We start from the raw sequence: 23156 nt of genomic DNA, 5'->3' as shown, positions 1-23156 counted from the left end.
GCCTCATACTTATAAAATTATTAAAATAATAATTATCAAAATATCAGATTGTGTTTCTGCAAAATTTCGTGCACAGTACGCCATTTTTATCTATAACAGTCACAACGAGGGCTTTACACGCAATCTGGGGTATTTTCCCCTTTTATATTTTTGCCACTTTATATCGAACCTGTTATACTCCCAGAAGTGCACAGTAGCTTGTACTTAATAAAAATGTACAATTCACCGCTGGTATAAACAGATGTGTGCCGTGTTTGCCTTTGCAAGCATTTGTTTAAAAAATAAGTTCACAATACGATAAAAACACAGAAAGCACAAACTTTATAATACAACGATACAAAATCAATACCAAATCATTATGCCAATTAAGTAACTATCCTTTGAAAACAGAGAACACCTTTATATCTACAAAAAACTTGACATTTGTATGTATTTTTGAATTACAAAGCAGACAGTGTAGTCCCTAAATTCAAAGATCAGATCTTGGCCAAAAAAAGACAATCAGACGTGGGCTGAATTCGGAACAGGAGCCTTTGCTTAGTCGATTATTGAGCTTTTGATCAATGTCTGAATAAAAAAGATTCGCTTTTTTAACTCTTTGATTAAATTACATGAAAAGCACCTTCCTTCGAGCCGGAATCGAACCAGCGACCTAAGGATTCCCTGTTGACCCCACTACAGTCCTCCGCTCTACCAACTGAGCTATCGAAGGGATGCTGTGGCATTGCTCTCTGGCACATACTGCCCAATGAAGTAAAATGTGAAATGGGTGATTTAAATCCCACTTCGACATCAAGTTTACAACTCGTTTCCTTAGTCTCGTTTCCGAGTTCCTTAACTCGTTCCTAATTTACCTTGAATTTAAGCCACGAACCAGGATTCTACAGTATAAACTTCCAGGGATATTACAAAATGTTTGATGGGGCATCAATCATTCCAGGTGGAAATTGATTCCTTTTTTTTCTCGAGGGATCATATTAAACATTTCATTAGTATCGAGAGGAGGATCACCAGTAGACACAAAACAAACAGTTTCTTTCTGTCTTTATTAGAAAGTAGCGTTTGTGCTACATTAATAATATTTTCGTGGAAATAAAGAAGTTGTAAATTTTAAAAATTTATATTTGAATCGAAATGTGGTTTTGAGTTAAATATTAGCGTGTTCATGTAATTAGTTTGTGTTTGTCATTACTATATATATTGCCATGTTACTAGAATTTGTAACTGAAGTTTACTAGTTGTGTTTTTTATGATGATTAGATATTTGAATACTATATTGTATATAATGTATAATTTGAACTACATATTGTTCAGGTGTGAATAATTGTATATTTTAAGAATACGTTTCTAAAACAAATCATTTGCTTTATTTACTAGTTTCTACACCTATAAAAATCTTTCTTTGATGTATAATAGACATCAAAGAAAGATGTCTATTATACATCAAAGATGAGCAGTGTGTTGTGTTCACAGCTGATAACTAGAAGATGTCTGGAAGAGGCAAAGGCGGAAAGGGACTCGGGAAAGGAGGCGCTAAGCGTCACCGTAAGGTTCTCCGTGACAACATCCAGGGAATCACCAAGCCCGCCATCCGCCGCCTGGCTCGCCGTGGGGGAGTGAAGCGGATCTCCGGGCTGATCTACGAGGAGACCCGCGGGGTGCTGAAGGTGTTCCTGGAGAACGTCATCCGCGACGCCGTCACCTACAACGAGCATGCCAAGAGGAAGACCGTCACCGCCATGGACGTGGTGTACTTGCTGAAGCGCCATGGCCGCACCCTGTACGGCTTCGGAGGCTAAACAGGAGCGGAGCTTCACTACCGGACCCCGACGTATAAACCCAAGTGACCCAGTGACATTTGTCACTGCTGAGGTTGCTTTATGGGTCTATTTTCTATACCGTGCTGATCAATTGGAAATCAAATTGCAAAAAAGACCCGTTCCCACACCTAAGGTCAAATATTAGGAATCAAAACTGCTAGAGTGTATGGAAGCACACAGCTTTATCAAGATTTCCAAGTGCAAGATCTTTTTATTCATAAAAGACCCTATTTATGTTGTATGAGAAATATTAATATTAATACAGAATCTTTTTTCACCAAATAAATGGGCTTCCTGACTTCAGAAAGCCTTCTAGACAAATACTAAAAGAGCAAAAATTCAATTTGGTAAATGAAATGAAAACACATACCCTACCAAACCTTGAGTACAGGCCATTCAGGATGATAATACAAGACCATTTATAATTCAACAAATAAAACCTGTCAACTGGTAATCACCACTTATCATAAAAAAATAAGTAGCAATACACAGTAGGGGACTCTTGGGTGCAAGTTAAATCCATGCAAGAAGGGGGTTTAGTGTTATATTTCCAAATCAGATATGCAAATGAGAGATCTGCCCCAGCCACTCCCAAAGCTCCCTTGGTCTGGAATGGAGCTGCTCCCCTCTTCTAGTTATTCACACTGGAGTTAGGTTACATATTAGCACATTTCATCTAACAGTTGCTGCAGAAACAAAAACGTAAACAAATGACCTGGAATGTGACCACACCTATTAGAATGTAGTTCAACAGATAACTTGTAAACCTTGTCATAAGATTTTTTTTGTTCTACAAAATATACTTTATTCCGCAAAAAAAAAACATCTCAAAAGGAACATCTCACACATATTAGCACTCCATGTAATAAAAAACAACGGCGGAACGGAGATTGATTGTTCGTTATCAATCTTTGCAAGTGGGGGCGGATTTGCGCAATTAAGAGAGTCCCTCCAAACCTACCACTTGCTATTGTCCTTTAATCCCTGTATAGGGCCCAAAGTCCTTTCCAGCGCTCCCTCGCCGTGGGGTAACCCCATTTGGTGACGTGGTGCTTCGTCTTCCTCCTGAGGTCCGCCAGGATCCTCTCCTCCAGCTCCCTCGCCCCCCACTTTATGTTGTGCCGGATGAGAGTGTTCCTCGCCTTCCACAGTCCTTGTTTTGTGAGGGACAGCAGCAGCCCCCGCAGGTCCTGTGTCCCCTTGTGCAGTCCGGTGGGTGCCAGCCCCCAGCAGAATGTACTGGTAACTGAGCACTGCATCCGTTCCCAGGAGTTGCATAATGTTGTCCATTCTGCCCCACACCGCCTTGGCGAAGAGGCAGCTCCAAAACACGTGCTCCTGAGTCTCCTCGACAAAACATGCGTACCGGGGGCAATGCGGATTCCTGGAGATCGAGTGTCTGTAGAGGACCTTTCTGGTAGCCAGTCTCTTGTGTACAGCCATCCAGTTGAGGTCCTTCAGTTGGTTTCCAAGTTCTTTGGGCTGCGTCCTTTCCCAGACTTGTCTTTGTACAAGTCTCTGTGGTTGGTGCAGAGCTCTGGCTGTCTCGTGGCCTCGTACCTCCTGCTCCACTTGACAGCGCGGATGTAGAACTCCGGTCGCCTTCTGCCTTGGGCCCAGTGTTTGACCACTGGACCAAGTGCCTCATTGGGACGGAGAGCCACAGCCTGACAAAGTACTCGTACTTGTGGCCGATGGGCTCCCGCTGCGCCCGACAGAAGTTGCAGAAAAAGATGCAGTCGAGTTTCAGGGGGAAATGTGGGACATCTCGACCCCCTTTCTCGATCGGCTGACACATCCGGTTTCTCGTGATGTACTCGTACTTGCCGCCCCAGACGAAGCCAAAGATCATCCCTTGCAGCTCTCGTCTGAGTCTGGCCAGCAGCGGGTACACCGCAGACCCAGCATCGCATTCACCTTGGCGATCCTCTCGGTCCGGTTGATGGTCTCGTTGTCCTAGCTCTTGAAGGAAACCCCCAGTATTTTGAGAGGCTCCGTGCAGAGCTCGAGACCCTCCGGCTCCGTCGTCCTGTGCTTTCAGGGCCCGGAGAACTTCAGTTTGCTCTTTCGGCGGTTGAGCTTCGACCCCAAGGCTCTGGAGTATTGCTCCATGACCTGCAGGGCTCTTCTTAGCCCCCTGTCCGACCTCAGGAACAGCATCGTGTCGTCAGCGTGCTGGGAGATCTTCAGGGCTTCCCCCGCACCTCCCGGTATCTCCAGGCGGTTGATGACAGGGTCCCGTCTCACCGCCTCTGCTAGGGGCTCTGTGAAAAGAACATAGAGAAGGGGTGAAAGGGAGCAGCCTTGTCATACTCCGGATTCCTGGGGAATGAAATCCCCCAGGTTTCCTTTCACGTTGACTCTGCTGCCTATGTCAGAGTACAGTATATTAATCCAGTGGCTGAAACTCTCTCCGAAACCGAAGCGTTCCAGCACCCTAAACAGATAGCTATGGTTCACTCTGTCGAAGGCTTTCTCCTGGTCCAGTCATGGGCATATTCCGGTCCTCGCCCCAGGCGCTGGTGTCTCTGGTCAGCTGGAGGTTCCAGCTGACGGATCGCCCTTCCACCCACACGTCTGGTTGCTGTGGATGATGTGGGGAAGGGCGGTTCTCAGTCTGGCGGTCAGAAGCTTGGACGGGATCTTTACGTCCATGCAGAGCATCGTGATCTGCCTCCAGTTTTTGAGGTTGTCGGCATCTCCTCCCTTAAAGAGCTGGGAGGTGATGCCCTTCCTCATGGTGTTTCCGAGTTTCCCCCGCGGAAGATCTCCTGCACCACTTCCACCAGATCTGCCGCCAGGGTGTCCCAGAAGCATGTGTAGAATTCCTTGGGGAGTCCATCCGGTCCCGGCACCTTGCCATTCTCCATGGACAAGAGCGCAGCCTTCAGCTCCTCGGCCGTGATTGGACCCTCCAAGTCCTCCCTCACCTCCTCTGGTACTCGTGCCTTCAGCCCCTCCAGAAAAGCATCACCTGCATTCACCTCTGTCTGCTTTTCTGAAAAGAGCTCCTTGTAGAAAGTGGTGGTCGCTTCTACCTTGTCACTCTCGTCCAGCACTTCCTCTCCATCTCCCCGTCTCAGGCTGTAGATCACCCTCTTTTTCTGGGCTTCTCGGACCTGATTGAAGAAATAAGAGGAATAGGTTTTATTATTTTCATAATGCTCCCTTTGTGCCTTGACCAGGAAAGCCTTGGCTTTCTTGGTGTGCAGCTTGCGGATCCTTTCCTTCAGGTCCCATGCCCAGGCTGAATTGAAGGCTCCTCCCCTGTTAGCCAAGCTGTACTCCTCCTCTAGTTGTTTCGGGAGTTGCGCAGCTTCCTTCCTCTCCCTGGCCACCTTCCGTCTGCAGTACGTCTGCGCCAGCGTTCGGGTCCTGTCCTTCATGAACTCCCACCATTCCACCACGGAGCTGTAGCCATCCTTCATGTCGACCCAGCTTGCGTAGTCTTTACTGAACAGTGCCCTGAAGTCGTCTTCCTCCAATATCTCCCGGTTCAGCTTCCAATACCGACGACCGAATGCCGGCAGGTTGGTGTTAGCCACCACTGTCACGCACTCATGGTCGGAATACCACTCCGGGGACACCGTCGCCGACTCCAGGGAGCAGGTCGTGTGCAGAAAGATGTAGTCCAAGGCGGCTGCACACTCCCCGGGAGTTTTTCCCGTCGTTAGGGCGGCACCGTCTGAAACCGTCTACCAGGGAGAACTGCTTGAGTAGCGACTCCAGCTCTGCTGAGCTAGCGTCGCTCCCCTTCTCCCGGTCGACGTTGAAGTCCCCGCCAAGCACCACCTGTCTGTTGGTGGTGCAGCAGCTGGCCAGGTCAGCAAACACTTCCTTCCGGAGAGAGGGTTCCATCGGAGCATAGACGTTAATTGCTCTCAATTTCTGCCCCCTCCAGTCGATGTCTACGACCAGGATCCGGCCCTGCACCACCGAGAAGGAGGAAACCAGCGTCATCTCTGGGTTTCCGAGGAGGATTCCCACTCCGGAAGAATGGACCCCTCCTACGCTCCAGCATGATTCTCCCTTCGTCCATTCCCTGCTGAATGTCAGCTTGTCGCTTTCATCCTTCAGGTGGACCTCCTGTAAGAAACAAACTGAGAAAGACTTTGAGGCCAGATCATGAAAGACTCCCCGTCTTTTCACCGGGTCTCTTAGCCCTCTCACGTTAGTTGTTAGAAAGAAAAGTTTCACAGTCATGATTAAACAAGTGAAAGTTGAACCTCCTCTCTTTGTGCTTACAGTGGGGAAAACTTGGGATTCTACATCTGGGCACTGTTTAGCCTAGATGTAACTCCTCTTGTTTGGGTCCTGGGGGGAATATGCTGGGCTCCCTCCAGGTCTCGCTGGGGACTGAAAGGTAAACATGCTGGACAGGTCCAGCCCTACCATCAGTCCCGGCTCCAGGGCGGCTTCAAAGTAATCCTCATCTTCCTTGAGGATACTCTCCACCACCATTTCGGGAAGGCTTTTTTCTTCCCTTTCTCCAGGAGTTTCGGGGACCTCCAGTTGCTCCTGGGCCTTGGGGGAGGGGGTTCTGACTTCCTGGGCTGCCTCTTCCTGTTGTTCCTGGGCCTCAGGGGAGGGGGTTCCGACTTCCTGGGCTGCCTCTTCCTGTTGTCCCTGGGCCTCGGGGGAGGGGGTAACCTCTTCCTGGGCTGCCTCCTCCTGTTGTCCGTGGGCCCTGGGGGGGGAGGGTTTCCATTTCATGGGCTGCCTCCTCCGGTTGTTCCTGGGCCTCGGGGGAAGAAAGTTCCGTTTCCTCTAGGAGGAGGAAACAGTTCTCCCTTACCACTCTTTTCTTTTGTCCTTCCGAAGGTGGATCCTCTTTCCCTTCTTGCTGGGAGTTATCCAGGGCCCTTCCTCCGGTCAGCCATTTTGTCCGTTGTCCTGGCGGCCATCTTGAGGCACTGGTGCGGCTGGGGGTGTGGCCTTGGCAGTTTCGGTTCTCTGCGGGGGAGGTGCAGGTTCTTTGTTCTCACCTCTCTCCCTTTGTCTTGAGACCGGTTTCTGCCGGTCGGCTTCCACCACCTGCGCAAAGGAAGGTTTGCTTACCTTGCATTAGTGAAGGAGGTGTCCCTCGGCGCCGCATCCATCGCACTTTTTGGCTGCCCGGCAGGTTTTTGCCAGGTGCCCCTCTTTGTTACAGTTGTGACATCTGACGATGTCACACGTGTTCTCTTTGTGGCTGGACTGTCTGCACTTCTTGCAGAAATCCGGCATCCTGGGGTAGTAAAGCTACCCCCTGTCGGCTCCGATGTTGAAGTGGGCCGGGGGGTGCTGGAAACCGTCTACGCCCTCTAGGTCCTCTTTCAGGAGGACTCGGTACAGGTGTTTGCTGTACCAGACGCCACAACTGTCCCTGATCTCCGTCGGTTTGTCCACCACAGTTACATACCTCCCTAGGTACGCTGTTACCAGTTCCATTGGTACGTAGGGGTTGTATGTGAGGACTGTGATGGTCCTCTGGTTTGTCTTCCTCATAGGCTCCGGCCTGAAATCAGAGAAACCGGGGTGCTTACCTTTTTCATTTGATCATTTTCGTTGCCTTTTCATATGAGGCGTCCGTGGCCATGTAGGCCTCCATGTATCTCTCTGCCTTGTTGTCTTGCAGGCAGTAGAGATCTCCGGCCACCAACTGCAGGATCCCTCTTAGGAAGGTAATGAAAAAGGATTTCGCAGTTAGCATCGTCTCTGTTTTCTTGGTCCAGTGGAACCGGATCAGTGTCTTCTTGTCTGCCATCTGGAAAGGAGAAAAAAGAAAAAAGGAGAGAAAGAGAGAGAGCAAGGTCCTGTGGAGAGGAGGGTTTAGCTGCTAAAGGAGCAGTGAGGGAGCCCTGGCCTTTGTCCTTGTGGGCAAAGCCCAGCTAGGTGCAGGCGCAGGAGGAGAGAGAGAGAGGGAGAACATTGCTGCCGGATCCCTCCCAGCTCAGCTGCTGCTTGGCCTTAACCCCCTAGGCTCAAGCTAGGGCGATACCAGCTCAAGCGCTCTTCAGGATCTTCGATCGCCTTCTAGAACTTTGGAAAGAGAAGAACTGCGGGCATGCCACTTGAACTTGATCTTAGCCAAAAGGCCAATAAAATTGGATTCCAGCTCACTGGCCCTGCAAAACTTAGTTCAAGACTTTAAACTCTCAGACACATATAGATGTATATATCCCACAACAGCAGGATATACATGGTCAGGGAGGAATAGCAGCTCCAGAATTGACTATTGCTTTGTCTCAGAGAGAGAGTGAAAGTTGTTGGGGTCACTCTTCAGCCTGTCTTCTTCTCAGATCATCAGGCTTTAGGTACGCTGGGCAAACGTTCCGAGGTCAAATTCTTCCAGCACGGGGTACCTTTAAAGCGGAGACGACGGCACCGAAATTTTTTGGCGCGCCTTCTCTTTAAAGCCCTGGCCAAATATGAAGACAGTACGTACAGTTATAATTCAAACGGAATTAAAAACTACACATCCCAGTAACCATGGTGGTGCTTGTGATCATTGCGTTTAACCAACGAAACAGGGCGAAAAATCAGTCACATGACTTTGGGGCAGAGTTTCGAAAGCTTAACCTATCAGCAACAAAGCGAAATTTACACGATAGGCTACCTCAAACTGTCAGTTACACGACTGCGTATGTCGCTTAAGCCACTCCTATTTGGCATTTTAGTTATGGAGGCGAGAAGACGCCCCCCCCCCCCTCTCTGGGTGCCTGATTTGCCGCCATCTTTAACCGCTTCGTGTCCAAATCGCAGTAGCTACGCATACGAAATAACGTTCATCCCAGCTACAAAACATATATATTTTTGTGGTAAGAGGGAGCAAAACATCAGTATTTACTGCTTTTAATTAGTGTACGATTTATAGTTGAAATCTGAGCCTAAATATAAAGTTAAAATCTCGACAAAGCAATGTAGGAAATACAGAGAAAATAAATCCTTTCTGACATCTAAAATCAGTTTCGATCAAGGTCTCTAAAACGAACAAGAAAAAGAGGATTTTCGGAGGGCAATTACGCTGTATTTATAGAGAATAAGTGATTTATGATCAATCTAATTTCTTGTTCGTTTAAAACAGTGAAATGTCAGCTGCAAAAGATCGCACCAGAAACAGCACTCTCTCTGCCTGTCATAGACGTTCAGGAAAGGCTGAATGAAGTCATGGTGATCAATAATAACAGTTGTAGGACAAGAAACAAAAGATAGTGAAAACTTAAGATTTTTAAGGCTAAAACTCAAATTCATTCTACAAATTAAGGCAAATGAAAATTCAGGACGTGAAAGTGCTAGAGGTGTAAAAAAATACAAAAATGCACATGAGCAAAACGTTTTAGAAATGGAGCAAACAGAATAAAAGCCATGCCTATAGTGCAGAAGAGGGATGCAGGAACACTTGCTTAGATATACAGAAAAATCACAAAAAGGTGTATGTTACAAAAGAACATGTAAACATGTACATCAATTTCCCTTTGCGATCAATAGTCTTATCTATAAACATGAAACAGAGTGAGGAATCAGAAATTAGCATGAATAAAAAACAGCAATTCTGTCAGTCAGCCCTAAATAAATTAATAGCAACTATGGTTTCATGGAGGGCTTCTCAGATAGTTGGGCATTTAGGTAAACTGCCAGGTGAAAGGACTTGTAAACATATTTTGTTAAAGCAAGTCAGTTTTTTCCGCAACACATAAAAGACATTTTTCCAAGAAAGTTTAGCCTTTGTCACTAATGAAACCACTAAATAAAGACATAAATATAGAAATCTTAAGATTCGTTTTATTTAATGTTGGTAGCAGGATGAACTGTCAGGTTGAGCTAAGTGTATATTTTGTCGCAGAGTTGCTATAAGATGTTAACAGTGAAAAGGGTATTTAGAATTGAGTTATTTCAAGATGAAAATTTTCAGAATAATTGCAAATGTAGCAGGATAGAGAAAGCACAGAAAACTGGCAGTTAGATTGATCAGATTAGTTTGAAAAGTCATTTAGCAAAGGGAATGAGAAGAGTGACAAACTAGTATACTTTAGATCTTTTTTTCTGAACCAGGGAAAATCTGATCATGTTTCCCTATAACAATAATAAAAAAACTTTATTTTATATATTACCATTAAAGGTGGCATCTCAAAGCAATACAGTAGATGTAAAAACAGATAAAAGGACCTCAGATTACAAAGTAAATACATATAAGAAAGACAAGCAGTTAGAGGTGCTACCAAAATTAGAAAATGAAGCAGATACAGACACTAAGTCTTCTGAAAAGAAAGGTTCTGAGGTTAGATTTAAATGCACTCAGGGTACGTGACTGATATCACTGGGAATACAAATTGAGAGCTCTGGGGTGCAGCTAGAGAAGACCCTGTCACCCACAGAATGTAGATGTTCTTGAGGACAGCTAGAAGACCAGAGTCAAAAGGACAAAGGTGGGGGAGTAGACAGATAATAAGCCATATACTGTAGGTACAGAATGAGGATGAGGAATTTGAAGTTGACTCGAAACCTGATAGGTAACCAGTGCAAGGACTTGAAAACAGGTGTAATGCATCCCTGATAGGATTCTTGCTGTCATATTCTGAACATATTGAAGATTGCTCAGTGTGGATTTAATTTCCCCAGTGAACAGGATGTGTATTTATTAATTCTAGGAAAAAAAGCCTTTCTTAATTTCTCTAGTTCTTAGTTTCTCTAGTTCCCTTTAAAATAAACTATTATCCCACAATGCAGAGTATTAAATGGCCAGTATTTACACATGATATTTGTGATTTAAAGAAATTAACACAAGCAGCTTTTGGGGATTTAAGTGTTGGCTGAGTTATTGCAGGATAAAAGACTAGAGATGTTGGTAAGAAGAAGATAATTTTGGGAAAGCTAAGGAATACACTGATAACAAGAACACTTCCTAATGGGGTTAGGCATACTTTTGATGAAGAGGATGAAGTTAACAGACTGTATGTTTACATAGATACTGAAATGAGGATTGTATTTTAGATTTTGTGCAGTTACTAGTATTGAACTGTGTGTTGGATGCACATGAATTGAAGGAATTGGCAAACATAGCTGATGCGGATCCACAGAGCCAGCATATTAAGATGTTTTTAATTAGAGGTAATTTGTTTAAATAACTAGGTATGGATACTGATGTGCATGAGAGGTGAAAGGCCAGCACTATAAAATATTTTATTCTCAGTGAGATGCTGCCATTTCATAGTGGGTTTCTAACACTGTGTATAGTTCCATCTATTTCTAATCTCTTTATCCAGTACAGAGGATTTGGAGCCTATCCCAGTAAGCAACGGACACAAGGCAGAATACACCCTGGACATAGCGCCAGTCCATCACAGGACAGACAGACACAAACACACACACACCAGGGCCAGTTTTCCCATAAACCAATTAACTTACCAGTATGTTTTGGAGTGCGAGAGGGAGTCATATCACACATATGGAGAAAAACCATGTAACCCAGAGAGAACATGCAAACCCCACACACACAGGATGGGAGGAATTGAATCTAGGACCCCAGTGCTCCAAGATAGCAATGCTAACCACTTTGCCACCATTATAAATGGATGGATATCTTAGTTATCTTTCTAGTTCACAGGTTTGCATGCATAATTTAATTTTGAAAGGCGCTGAGACATCAAGTACTACTGTTGTATTTATGAAAAAGAAACAAAACAAAAAGCATACTAACAACTGTGCCATCCTACTCTTTAGTTAATACAATTTATAATTTATAAACAGTTAACATTGTTAGCAAAATATTTTGAATTATATTTAACCCTATTTCTTCTTTAGTTTTGTATTTAACTTATTATATGATATATGACTTATTAGTCAGATTTAATGTATATTTGAACAATGAAAATATATTTTTACAAGATGCGGGGGAAAGTGCAACAACTTATTACAGTGCTAAATTTAATATTGATTGCTAATAGTTTATGCTAACACCTAACTTTCTTAATTAGGTGTAATTAAAACAGTGAACTAAGTGTAACATACCATTCAGAAATACAATCGAGAATAGTTTTGTGGTGTTTGTATGGATGAAACGTTTCTAAAATGTATAACATAACAAAAATAAAGACGAATGTAATCTGTAATCTTTCCAATTGTAATGTCATTAGACAGAACAAGAAGTTTCTGCTTTGTCTAAGGATGGTATCAAAAAGTAGTCTAGGTGGTGAGAAAGCTGTGCTTGATAATTAAGTTACTTAAAAGTAAAAAGAGATGCTTCATATTGCTTGATTAATTTTAAAAACTAAGTTATAAATGCAGACGCGATCGCTGCCATAAGCGCTCCAGGCAGTAGAACGTTCGTTCTGTGCTGCTGAGCTCCGCGCCTCCTCCCTCTCTCTGTGCCGCGCCCCTCTCTGACGGAGCGCAGTGGGCGGTACGCTATTTTCAGAGCCTCTGATTGGGAAAAAAAGACCTGCTGATGAGTTTCACACAACAGGAAGAGAAAAGAATGGGATTTTTTCTCTTCGAAACGTGTGTTGTCTTTATGAAATTCGTGAATTTTAAACGTTTAATTAAGAAGTAAAAACCTTACAGCGTACACAGAGATTCTGAGCTGATCACGAGGAAGAAAAATCACCCATTTTTCGCGCATAAAAAGTGGTTTTTAACTCTCGAAACCCATTTTTATAGGTTTTAAAGTCATGCAATGTCTAAGTTGAGCAGGAACACATCATTATATCTCGTTTTTTATTTCTTTTTTAAAAATTTTAAAAATCGTTTGCCCAGCCTACTTTAGGGTGTAGAGTGGAACTCAAGGGCGGGACTGTCTTTGGCCCAGGCCTCTGGAAACTCAACACAAAGCTGCTAGAGAATGAGGGGGTAGTATCCCGCTACAAGGAGAAACTATCACAGTGGCTGTCCTTGCAGTGTCTGTATGGGTCAGTAGGAGAGTGGTGGGAGGAGGTGAAGGTGAGGACAAAGGCCTTTTTCATGGCTGAGGGAAGGAAGGCTGCTGCCAGACGGAGAGGAGTGCTAGCCAGGAAACAGAGGCAGCTGCAGCGTCTCTACACGATGCTGCACAGTGGCTTCGATGTGCTCGAGGATATCACCCTCTTAAAAAAGGACATCCGGAGCATAGCGAAAGAAAGTAGTCGAGGAGTGCTGTTAAGAAGCAGAGTGCAGTTCTTGGAAGAAAATGAGAAGTGTACTCGCTTCTTTTTCAGGAAAGTGGTAGGCTCCAAGTCTGTCATGGAAAGTGTAGTTGATGAGGAGGGACGAGAGAGAACAGAGCCGAGTGCTATCCTCTCCTGCACCGAGGCCTTCTACTCAAGACTGTACAGCTCTACAGAGGTAAAGGATGAAGAAATTCATTTTTTTAAATCAAAGTTAGAAAACGTTTTGAGTGAAGAAGATAAGGAAGTACTTGAGAGGAATTTGACAGTAGAAATGCTGAGACAGGCTATGGAGAGCTTACAAAAGGGGAAAACTCCGGGTGCTGACGGGCTCCCTAAAGACTTTTACTGCACCTTTTGGGATCTGCTTCAGGATCCGCTACTGCTCCTATTCGAGGAAAGCTATAAGACAGAATTGCTGCCTGACTCCTTAAGAGAAGGCACTATCTCTCTCTTGTTTAAGAAAGGAGCAAAGAATGACATAAAGAACTGGAGACCCTTCAACCTGTTAGGCATGGACACTAAGATCCTGTCCAAAGCCCTTTTCCTGCTCCTACAAAATGTAGTGGCCTCACTGGTAGGGAAAGAACAGACTTGTGGGATAGCAGGATGCCTGATGAGCGACAACCTGGCCTTGTTGAGGGATGTCTGTCTGTACTCAGAGGATCGCTCCCTCCCTCTGTGCATTTTAGGTGTAGACCTAGAAAAGGCCTTTGACCGCCTAAACCGGCAGTACTTAACATCGGTACTTGAGCACATGAAGTTTGGCCCCATCATGAGAAAGTGGATTAACCTGCTGTACACAGGTAGCAACAGCAGAGTAATGGTTTATGGCAATAGATCAGGCCCCTTTGAAGTCTGTTCAGGGGTGAGGCAGGGCTGCCCATTACCCCCCTTGTTATTCGTTTTGGCTATGGAGCCCTTAGCCTGTGCCTTGCGCCAGGATCAGGCCATTAATGGGATACCAGTGCCTGGAAGTGGGGCAGGAGAGGTAAAGACATCTCTATACATGGATGATGTCACCCTGCTCCTCTCTGGCAATGCCTCAATTAGCAGAGCTCTGCAGTGCTGTGATCGTTTCTCTTTGGCTTCCTCTGCAAAAATTAACAAATCTAAGAGTGAGATTTTTTATCAGAACTGGAGGGAGCCAAAAGAAGGACATGATCTCAGGCTGCAAGAGAAGAGAATTAAGGTCCTGGGGGTGTATTTTGGAGAAGAGATGGGAACAGTAAATTGGCAGAACAAATTGCCAATCTTAAACAAAAAACTGATGCAATGGAAGGACCGAGACCTCACTAGACAGGGAAGGTGCTGGTCATCAAAGCTGAGCTCTTGCCTGTCTTGAATTTTCTGGCTTCTACCTTCCCAATCCCACACCGTGTTGCGGCGGTGCTGAGGAGATTGATGTTTCAATTTCTATGGGGTGGGAAGCAGGAAAGACTCAGAAAGGAAATACTGTACAGGCCGCTACCCTCAGGGGGGAAGTCTGTCCCAGATGTTGCTACGAAGCTGCTGTCCATTTTCCTGGCCTCTGTGCTGTGCGTACCTGGACTTATTTTTCCAGGCTCTGGGTAGGTAGGGAGGTGTTCAGAGTGTGGGGTGTCAGACCCAAGCTGGATGTCCCACTCTCTGACACATGCCCCGCAATTTATGGGACAGTTAAAAGTTTTCTAAGATCTCGCCCAATTGGCCATATTCCCCTCCGAGATGTCAGCGTCCAAAAACTGGAAGATTTCGTTACACCCCTGTGGGCATTTTAACATCAGCCCAAACAAGGAAGGTGTGGAAACACACATCCTCTAAGTTTCTGTGTAACATTCACAGAGATTTAGCCTGGAGTGTCGTCCACCAGTGCTTACAGGTACGAACTTTCTTGAACCGTAGGGGCCTCACCCCCAGCCCTCGCTGCGTTAGGGTGGGCTGCGGCGAGGAGGAGACTGTGACCCATCTCCTGTGGTCCTGCTTTTTGCTAAGGCCTTCTGGGCACAGTTTGAAGATTGGTTGCAAGCTCTCTCGCCCCAATTTACCCTGACCGCTGCTTTCGTCAAACACGTCAGGAGGAAGTTTGACAGGATCTGGGCCGTGGTGAACAGTGGGAAAGACGCCCTGTGGAGAGTGAGGAACATGGGGCTGTTCAAAGGCATCGAGGTCCCAGTCAAGGCAGCAGGTAGCCTGGCCCTGTTCATCACCCGAGAGAACTATTACCTCAGAGATCTGTGGAGAGAAGGGAGGGAGGAAGTAGAAAATCTGGGGGAAATAGAGAGCATAGGTCAATATCTCAAGAAACTGTGAAAAACATTATCATGTTTAAGTTAAGAATGTGATTTGCACCAGCAAAAAATATATTGTTGCTATGTAACTGGTACCGTGTCAAAATGTAATGAGATGTGATCATATATACTGTTTTAAATATGTATATTAATGTAAAGCTTTCTAATTTGTGATGTCCTGTATTTTTTTGTGAAAAGAAAATAAAGTTCTTAAAAATCGAAATCGGTTCACCCAGAGCGAGACTCGGCCATTGCTGTGCTGACCCCTGCGAATTCCCCAAATGTGGGAATCTCGACTGCATAATTTCTGGTAGTGGGGGACTGCGTTCACGCTCTCCCCTGATGTGCTTGGTCCAATATCAGATACGGAAGAGTTACAACACCACGAGCTGCGATAGGATCCTAGTTCGAAAGGAGTCGATGCCACTGCTGGTTCCCGGTTTCTTTTAGTTAGAGGTCCGGAGAAGCATTTCAAGCTGGTTACACTACTCCTTCCGGACATTCATTCCCTTTTCAAAGTCAGTCGTTTTGCTGTAGTCTGCATTATTTAGGCTGATTATCGAGGTTAGCCTTTATTTGGTCATGGGGGCCTCGGTACTGTATGCTAATTCTCAAGGCAGTTTCACCCGTTTTCTGATTGCTAGGTTCTGTACCAGTGCAGACATGTCAAACAGTGAATGGCTGTACCTCTATTGGATCTGTGCTCAATGAATGAAATCAGTAATAAATGAATATATGTATAGTTATACGAGAAACAAGTGGTTTATCGACTCATCTTCATTTGCAGATTTAGAGGCAGCTTCGATATTCGTTTTACAAACGGGTTTTTTTTTATATGGGTCACACACATGCCTTAGCAACAAAACACCTCTAGAGATGAGGCTATAGATCAACTTTCCATCCTCCAAATTTTCCTCCCAAAGTCTACGGCACCAATGGCAACCTCTGCTGGCTGAGAGAGTAAGAGCTTGCAGCACCTGGTATTCCCAGGTGGTCTCTCACCCAAGTACTAACCAGGCCCAACCATGCTTAGCTTCCGACATCAGACAAGATCGGGCACATTAAGGGTGGTGTGGCCGCAATCGAAAGCCATGGCGCCTGACTCGCCTGACTGGGAGAGGAGGTCACACACTGTATTATTATTTTTGAGAGACAGGCTCACTGTCTGTTCCTCAGGCTGGGACAGGAGATCATAATCTGCTTTATTATTATTGAGAGACTGGCTCACTCCTGTCTGTTCCTCAGGTTGGGACAAGAGATCACACACTGTATTATTATTGAGAGACGGGCTCACTCCTGTCTGTTCCTCAGGCTGGGACAGTATATCACATACTATATTATTATAACTGAGAGACAGGCTCACTTTCTATTCCCCAGACTGGGACAGAAGATCACACACTGTATTATTATTGAGAGACAAGCTCACTGTCTGTTCCTCATGCTGGGACAGGAGATCACATAGTTTATTAATATTATTGTTGAGAGACATGCTCACTGTCTATTCCTCTGGCGGGGGCAGGAAATGACACACTGTATTATTAGTTTTGAGAGACAGGCTCAGTGTTCCCCAGGCTGGGACAGGAGATCACACACTGTATTATTATTATTATTATTATTATTATTATTATTATTATTATTATTATTATTATTATTATTATTATTATTGAGATACAGGCTCACTGTCTGTTCCTCTGGCTGGGACTTGAGATCACACACTGTTCTATTATTATTGAGAGACAGGATCACTGTCTGTTCCTCAGGCTGGGACAGGAAATGACACACTGTATTATTATTATTGAGAGACAGGCTCGCTGTCTGCTCCTCAGGCTGGGACAGGAGGTCACACACTGTATTATTATTATTGAGAGACAGGCTCGCTGTCTGCTCCTCAGGCTGGGACAGGAAGACACACACTGTATTATTATTATTGAGAGACAGGCTCACTGTCTTTTCCTCAGGCTGGGAAAGGAAGTCACACACTGTATTATTATTATTGAGAGACTGGCTCACTCCTGTCTGATCCTCAGGTTGGGACAGGAGATCACACATCGTGTATGTTACGGATTCGGTAAGAGAAACCGAAACCAGTGAGAGAACCCACTTGCAGGAGCTGACAAAGCCAAGCCGTGATCCAAAGAAAGCCGTAGTCGAAGGAACGAGCCGAGAGTCCAGGGGAAGCCAGAGATCCAAAAGGGAACGAGTTACCGAAGTCAAAGCGTGATCCGAAATCGTAGACAATAGAGCAATCCGATAGTCCAGGGGTAGCCAGAGATCCAAAACAGAGCGTGAGTAACGAAGCCAAGCCGTGATCCGAAAAGCTGTAGTCAAAAGGGGAAAAACCGTAAACGGAAAGCCAAGAAGAACACTAGGTAGAAGAAGGAGTAGGGCAACCAGGAAGCTCGAAAGGGAAACCAATACTGAGCAAGGAGGTAGGGAAAGACATGTGCTTAAGTAGGATGAGACGGGGGTGTGGTGGTGAATAGGAAAACTGATAGGAAAACTTATTATTATTAGGATTATTATTGAGAGACGGGCTGACTGTTCCTCAGGCTGGGACAGGAGATCACACAGTTTATTCATATTATTGTTGAGAGACATGCTCACTGTCTGTTCCTCTGGTTGGGGCAGGAAATGACACACTGTATTATTATTATTGAGAGACAGGCTCGCTGTCTGCTCCTCAGGCTGGGACAGGAGATCACACACTGTTGTAGTGTGCTCTCACGAGGCACCAGTTCTGTAGGGGTTTGGGCATTTACTGGGACAATTATTAATTGTGGCAGTAAATCACAAAATTGATTCTTTTAATGGTCTTAGAATCCAACCATGCGATATAACTCAAAAAACGCACACGCAGGTACTAATACACGAGGATACATTTATCAATATATGGAATATGCATGTAAACTTAACAGATCTTATCGTAAAGGTTATCAGAATACAAAAGATATATATTCATTCAGTTACAGTTACACATATCAAGAGGACATACGTTCAGTATATCATTCATTTAGAATCGTAATTGAACTTGTTTAAAACTTCTACATTAGATACTCAAAACAAGAACATAACTCTTAGGAATTAAATTGATATCAACTGGTTGGGATAACAATTGAATTATCGAGCAGTAATGCAGTGAAGTGGAATACTCATCCAATCTCTGGGGATTTAGGTCTTTTGCGGGCTCAATGGCTCCGTGCATGGCTGTGCTGTGTGGCTTGAGACTTTGCGCTGCTGATGCTCTCTGAAGACCGGCTAGTTAGTTTTGGCTGAAACTAGCGAAGTTTGTGCACAGGAGAAAAGATGACTGTGGGTCCCAGCAAGTCAGGAAGAAGACCAGTTCGTTCCTGATGAAGCGATAGTTCTGAATAGTGATTCAGCTGTCCACAGTTCCGACCTGTTCACGAGGCTTGCTGCTGGTGCTAACCTCGGGTGGATCCTTTGGTTACTCTCTGGCTACCTCCGCTCTCGACACTTAGAACAAAGCAAAGTTCTGGCACTCGGACACACTGGCCGTTCCGTGGTTGTCCAGGCTGAGTCTCAGGATGGTCAGGAGGCGCGCTGCGAGAATGTTCTGCCCTTGGGAGCCTTTCTGCTCCTAGGCCGTCCCGCCCTGGAATTATCTCACAGCCCTGGAATTCTCCTTTGAATTCCCTTTAGAATAGTCTTGGAGCTTTGTGTTGCCTGTTTTTACCTGGAGGAACTTCAGCTCGTTTATTGGATGAAAGTTTCATGGGCATCAGAGACCCACGTGGGTTACTCTGCCCTACCAGTCCCTGATTGGTTGATCAAGGTGAGATATGAGTCACTTACTCCTGACACTTAGGAATGCAGTCCAGATGTCCATCTGGCACTCCCTAGACAGATAGGCGCCAATGGATGCCCATTGATCATGATAGCCAGGCTAAGCTAAATGCATTCCCATTTGGGAGCTGTCCCTTATCAAAAGAAAACATCTTTAAATCAGCCTGCCTGAATAGCTTCTCTGTGGCTGCACCACAGAGATGAAGAGAGAGATGGGGCCTCATTTGGGAAAGCACAGCAACACTTAATTCTGTCTTATTAACAAGCATTGCCGCTACAATTAGTAGGAAGAAAGATACAATGTTTTGAAAATGTAATATGTTTTAAAGGATTAAAGGGAAAAGAAATACTTTATATACGCAAACTAATTCAACTGAGCTCCTCTAAACAATATCGCCTGAAGAATTGCCAAAGCACAGTGTATCAATTTGGGTGACACTGGGGGAAAAGGATCACAACATTGAAAACCACAAGGCTTATTTTCAACAGCAAAATTTGTGCTTGAAAATATTTGACAAAAAAAGGAATATTACACGCACGGAAACCAATATTTACCACTAGGATAGAATGCAGCATAGAACAGTTGGATAGAAGGTTAGTGTAACTCTATAGTGCATCACAGAGGTCAGTCTCTTCCCCCTCATTATGCAGGCTGACTTCACTGTCCTCCAGCGATAGTCAGCTGTAATCACTGATGCAGACATGATGTTAATACTCTGACAGCATCTTGGCTGATTTGGTTAAAGTGTTTTCCTATTAAACAGGAGATTCTGCGTTCAAATCCCAGCAGTGTCTTTCTTCCTGTCTTGTCTTACAAAATGTATCACTATGGATGATTACATGCAGCTTGATTTTGTTTAATGCAAGTTTTCATTCCCTTTCTGATGGCTCTCTACAGTAATTTTTAAAAGTACTAATCGGGATGGATTACTGTACATATCCTCAGTAAAGGGGAATATATAAGTAGTGACTATCCAAATTGCATTTTTGTGTGAAACACATTTCAGAAAATCGAAAACCAATTTTCAAAACTCACAATAACAAGACAAAGGCAAAACATAAGTTCACTTGCACTTTATGCATATTTACCACAACCTTGCCTTCTGATCATAAAAAGTCTTAATTTTAATATAGCAGTTTTAAATGGGACATTCAGAACATGGCATATGAGAATATATGGTTAACCGAGGATGAGCAAAGGATGATCGCACTTTCTGCTTATTGCTATGAACCTACCCCTGGTTATAAAAATGTCTCAAAATTCTGACACTGAGGTGTGAGACACAATGTAACAGGCTCTCATAATCCCGAAATACAAGAAATTTTACTGTAGCGTTTTATAAATTTGACCCTGTGAACATTGCATGTCCCTCCTTCCTCATTACCAAAACATCTCAATGTCCCGGCACTATGTACATTTGTAATTACAACACTTCACTGTTTCATTTATGAGTTGTGACATTGTGAACATGGCATGTTAAAGTATATAGAAAATCTAGATCAGAATAGGCTAAATGCAATTCCTAGTGATTTATCATTTTCTTACTTTCTAAATGAAAACAATATTTTTTCAGTGATTATGACACTTCAGTATGACATAAAATATGCTTCAATGACAGAATAAATAATAATAATAAATAATCATGGAAAAAATACCCAAAGTGGACATTCATAGTTGTGATTATAGAATGTTAGATATCGGGTGGGTAGCTGCGTCAGCATGCGTAGGCTGCAAAGGAACAAGTAAAGGACTATTCCTGCTGAAAAGAGAAGAAAAGAATCACAATGTTTCGGCTGTGGAGCCTTCTTCAGGTGTGAGAAAGACAGGGCAGTAAGCAAAGATAATTTTCTTTTTATCTTTGCTGAATGCAGTTTATCGCTGATGACAACATCAAAGACATTAAGGACATTAAGGAGTTTTTACGGCTAACAGCTCCACATCAACTTCCTTTCATAACTTTCATAACTAACCTCATCAGATCCTTCAACTCTTTTCTTGGGTGAATATGGTTTTCTGGGGAGTTGCGATGTTGGGCATACAGTAACTGGACATTTCCCGGTAATTCTGACACCTGTTAAGCACTCGCATTTCCTGCAAATATTAAAATGGTAAAGGTTTCGCTGAGAAATCCAATCGACCTTTGCGAAGACAATGTTTACATCGCAACAGAAACCTGTCCTTTGGTGGACTCAAACCACCGACTTTTCAGTTAACAACCGAATGCGCCACACAGACGGAATGGTGGATTCGTGTCTCACACCACAACTTTCAGGTTAAAAAAAAATATTTTTTTGCCAGTTGGCAATATTTCTTCTGCACTGATAATCAAGAATTGAATTTAATTTCTCGCAAGCTGTGTGAATTTCTTGAAATACAAGTTTTCCAGAAAGGAAATGAATACATGCATTTAACGAAATCAAGCCCTTTGTGATAGTCCGAAATGGTACGTTATGTACCACAAGATAGAAAAAAAAACATGACTGGGATTTTAAGCTACTGTACGTGACCTGTGGTACCAGACCGGGGTAAAGTTAGCTTGAAGTTCGAAAACGATTTTGGCACGCCTGTAGCGTTTACACGAAACCTCTTAGAATCGCGAGAATACTTGCTTTGTGCATAAAATACATTGTGAATGCTTTCTCAGCCTTTACTTTTTCGTTTATATTACATTTTTTGGACCAAGCACGAATATTCTTTTGTCCATATCTTCGCAACGGAAGCACAGAACGCCTTCAAACCAAATGCATTTTAAAGACCACGACGTGGATGTTTCCACAGCCTCTACATCAAAGTATCAGTGAGCTAATTATCTTTTTTTAAACCTCCGGTTTTTCATCGATGAGTAATTACGCACTAACTGGAACCCGGGGGACCGCTGTATACACAAGTTCACAACGCGAGAAATACTGTTCAATACGGCTTCATGCGAAAAACCCGTATATGACCATAGGAAGCATAACTGTGCAGTCTCCAATTACCCAGACTGTAAGCACGGGAATAAAGCTTTGTCTGAATTCTGAAACCCTTCCTTTACGTCCTGTTTTCATTCAGGTAAGAGTCAACTATATGCAAAATACTACTGACAGCAAGAAGATTAAAATATTCTTTACTCAGCAGCTTATTAAAAACAGCTCCCATGATGTTCAAACCGATTTTTTACACAGAACACTGACACAGCTTTGCGTTCTGAATCTCTTTTTCTCGTGTGTTTATTTAATGTGGCACAATGTACTGGGATAGGGGTATTCTGTTCACAAACCAATAGCATTTAAACCACAGCACCCACAATGCTGCAAGTAAGTGTTTTGCACACTAAGCAGAGAGCGATGTCTTCCTCGTTAGTATAGTGGCAAGTATCCCCACCTGTCACGCGGGAGACCAGGGTTCATCAGGACATGCATTGAAGTGAAAGCAGGATGCGCTGTGACATGCACTGTGCAGACCCGCCACACTAAGAGGTGAGTGGGTCTGTTCGATCACAGCGCTAGGCGAATCCCTAAACAGTGTGCGTGCAACAAACGAAACGGGCCTGTTTCCGCCCGGTTTCGATCCGGGGAAATCGGGCCCAGTAGTGGCGGGATCTGTACAGTGCATGTCGCAGCGCATCAATGTGCTTCCTGATGTCCTACCCCGAGTGCAGAAAAGACAGCATCCACAGCAACAACAGCTCAGGTCTCTGCACAGGAGCTAAGCTGCCCTCATCTCCTCTGCTCTGCGGCTCCTGCGGAGTGGAGTCCTGCCTGGAGCCGTGTTTGCAGGCTGTGGCTCCCCGCGCCCTGTCTGTGCGTCATGTCCAAGAGCTCCTGGGAGGAAGAGAGAGCCCTCCCACTCGGGGGCTTTTCCACGGTCTGTGTGAGGAGGGGCGGGTGTGTCCAGTAGCTTATCGAGCGGAAGCCTGGGGCGGCGGAGAGCTGTGATCGTGCAGACCTTGAGGTGTCACCTCTTTGTCTGCTTTCCCGCCCCCCCTCCGCCCAAGCTCTGCTCCAAAGTAGCCCGTCAACCCCTCACACCTGCACTTGTCACAACCTAAGGTGCGGTCATGAGACACCCATGAGGTGTCGTTCTGTTCTTGCTAATTGTTTCCTGCCCGTCGCAGGCAGGAGTCAATGCGAGGAAGATGCGCTGGACAGAGCTCAGAGGG

The 23156-nt window shown here is 44.6% G+C and overlaps 1 protein-coding gene, 2 non-coding genes and 1 pseudogene across 3 annotated transcripts; 1 reads left to right on the top strand and 3 right to left on the bottom strand.

Annotated features, from left to right (window-relative positions):
- Window positions 1–624: 624 nt before the first annotated feature.
- On the bottom strand, window positions 625–712 carry trnay-gua (transfer RNA tyrosine (anticodon GUA)). The gene is given in 2 exon segments: window positions 625–660; window positions 676–712. It is a non-coding gene; the product is annotated as a tRNA-Tyr (tRNA).
- Window positions 713–1487: 775 nt separating this feature from the next.
- LOC138242504 (histone H4-like) lies at window positions 1488–1799 on the top strand. The gene has a single exon (XM_069198036.1). The coding sequence runs from the start codon at window positions 1488–1490 to the stop codon at window positions 1797–1799; it is 312 nt and encodes a 103-aa protein (XP_069054137.1).
- A 306-nt stretch (window positions 1800–2105) lies between these two features.
- On the bottom strand, window positions 2106–2161 carry LOC138243805 (U7 small nuclear RNA). Its single transcript, XR_011192423.1, has one exon. It is a non-coding gene; the product is annotated as a U7 small nuclear RNA (small nuclear RNA).
- A 14014-nt stretch (window positions 2162–16175) lies between these two features.
- Window positions 16176–16294, bottom strand: LOC138218604 (5S ribosomal RNA; annotated as a pseudogene).
- Between the last annotated feature and the right edge of the window lie 6862 nt (window positions 16295–23156).

This window comes from Lepisosteus oculatus, chromosome 14 (assembly GCF_040954835.1).
Source record: "Lepisosteus oculatus isolate fLepOcu1 chromosome 14, fLepOcu1.hap2, whole genome shotgun sequence".
NCBI lineage: Eukaryota > Metazoa > Chordata > Actinopteri > Semionotiformes > Lepisosteidae > Lepisosteus > Lepisosteus oculatus.
Note: the sequence above shows the minus strand (reverse complement) of the source record. Positions and strands in the feature narration are given on the sequence as shown.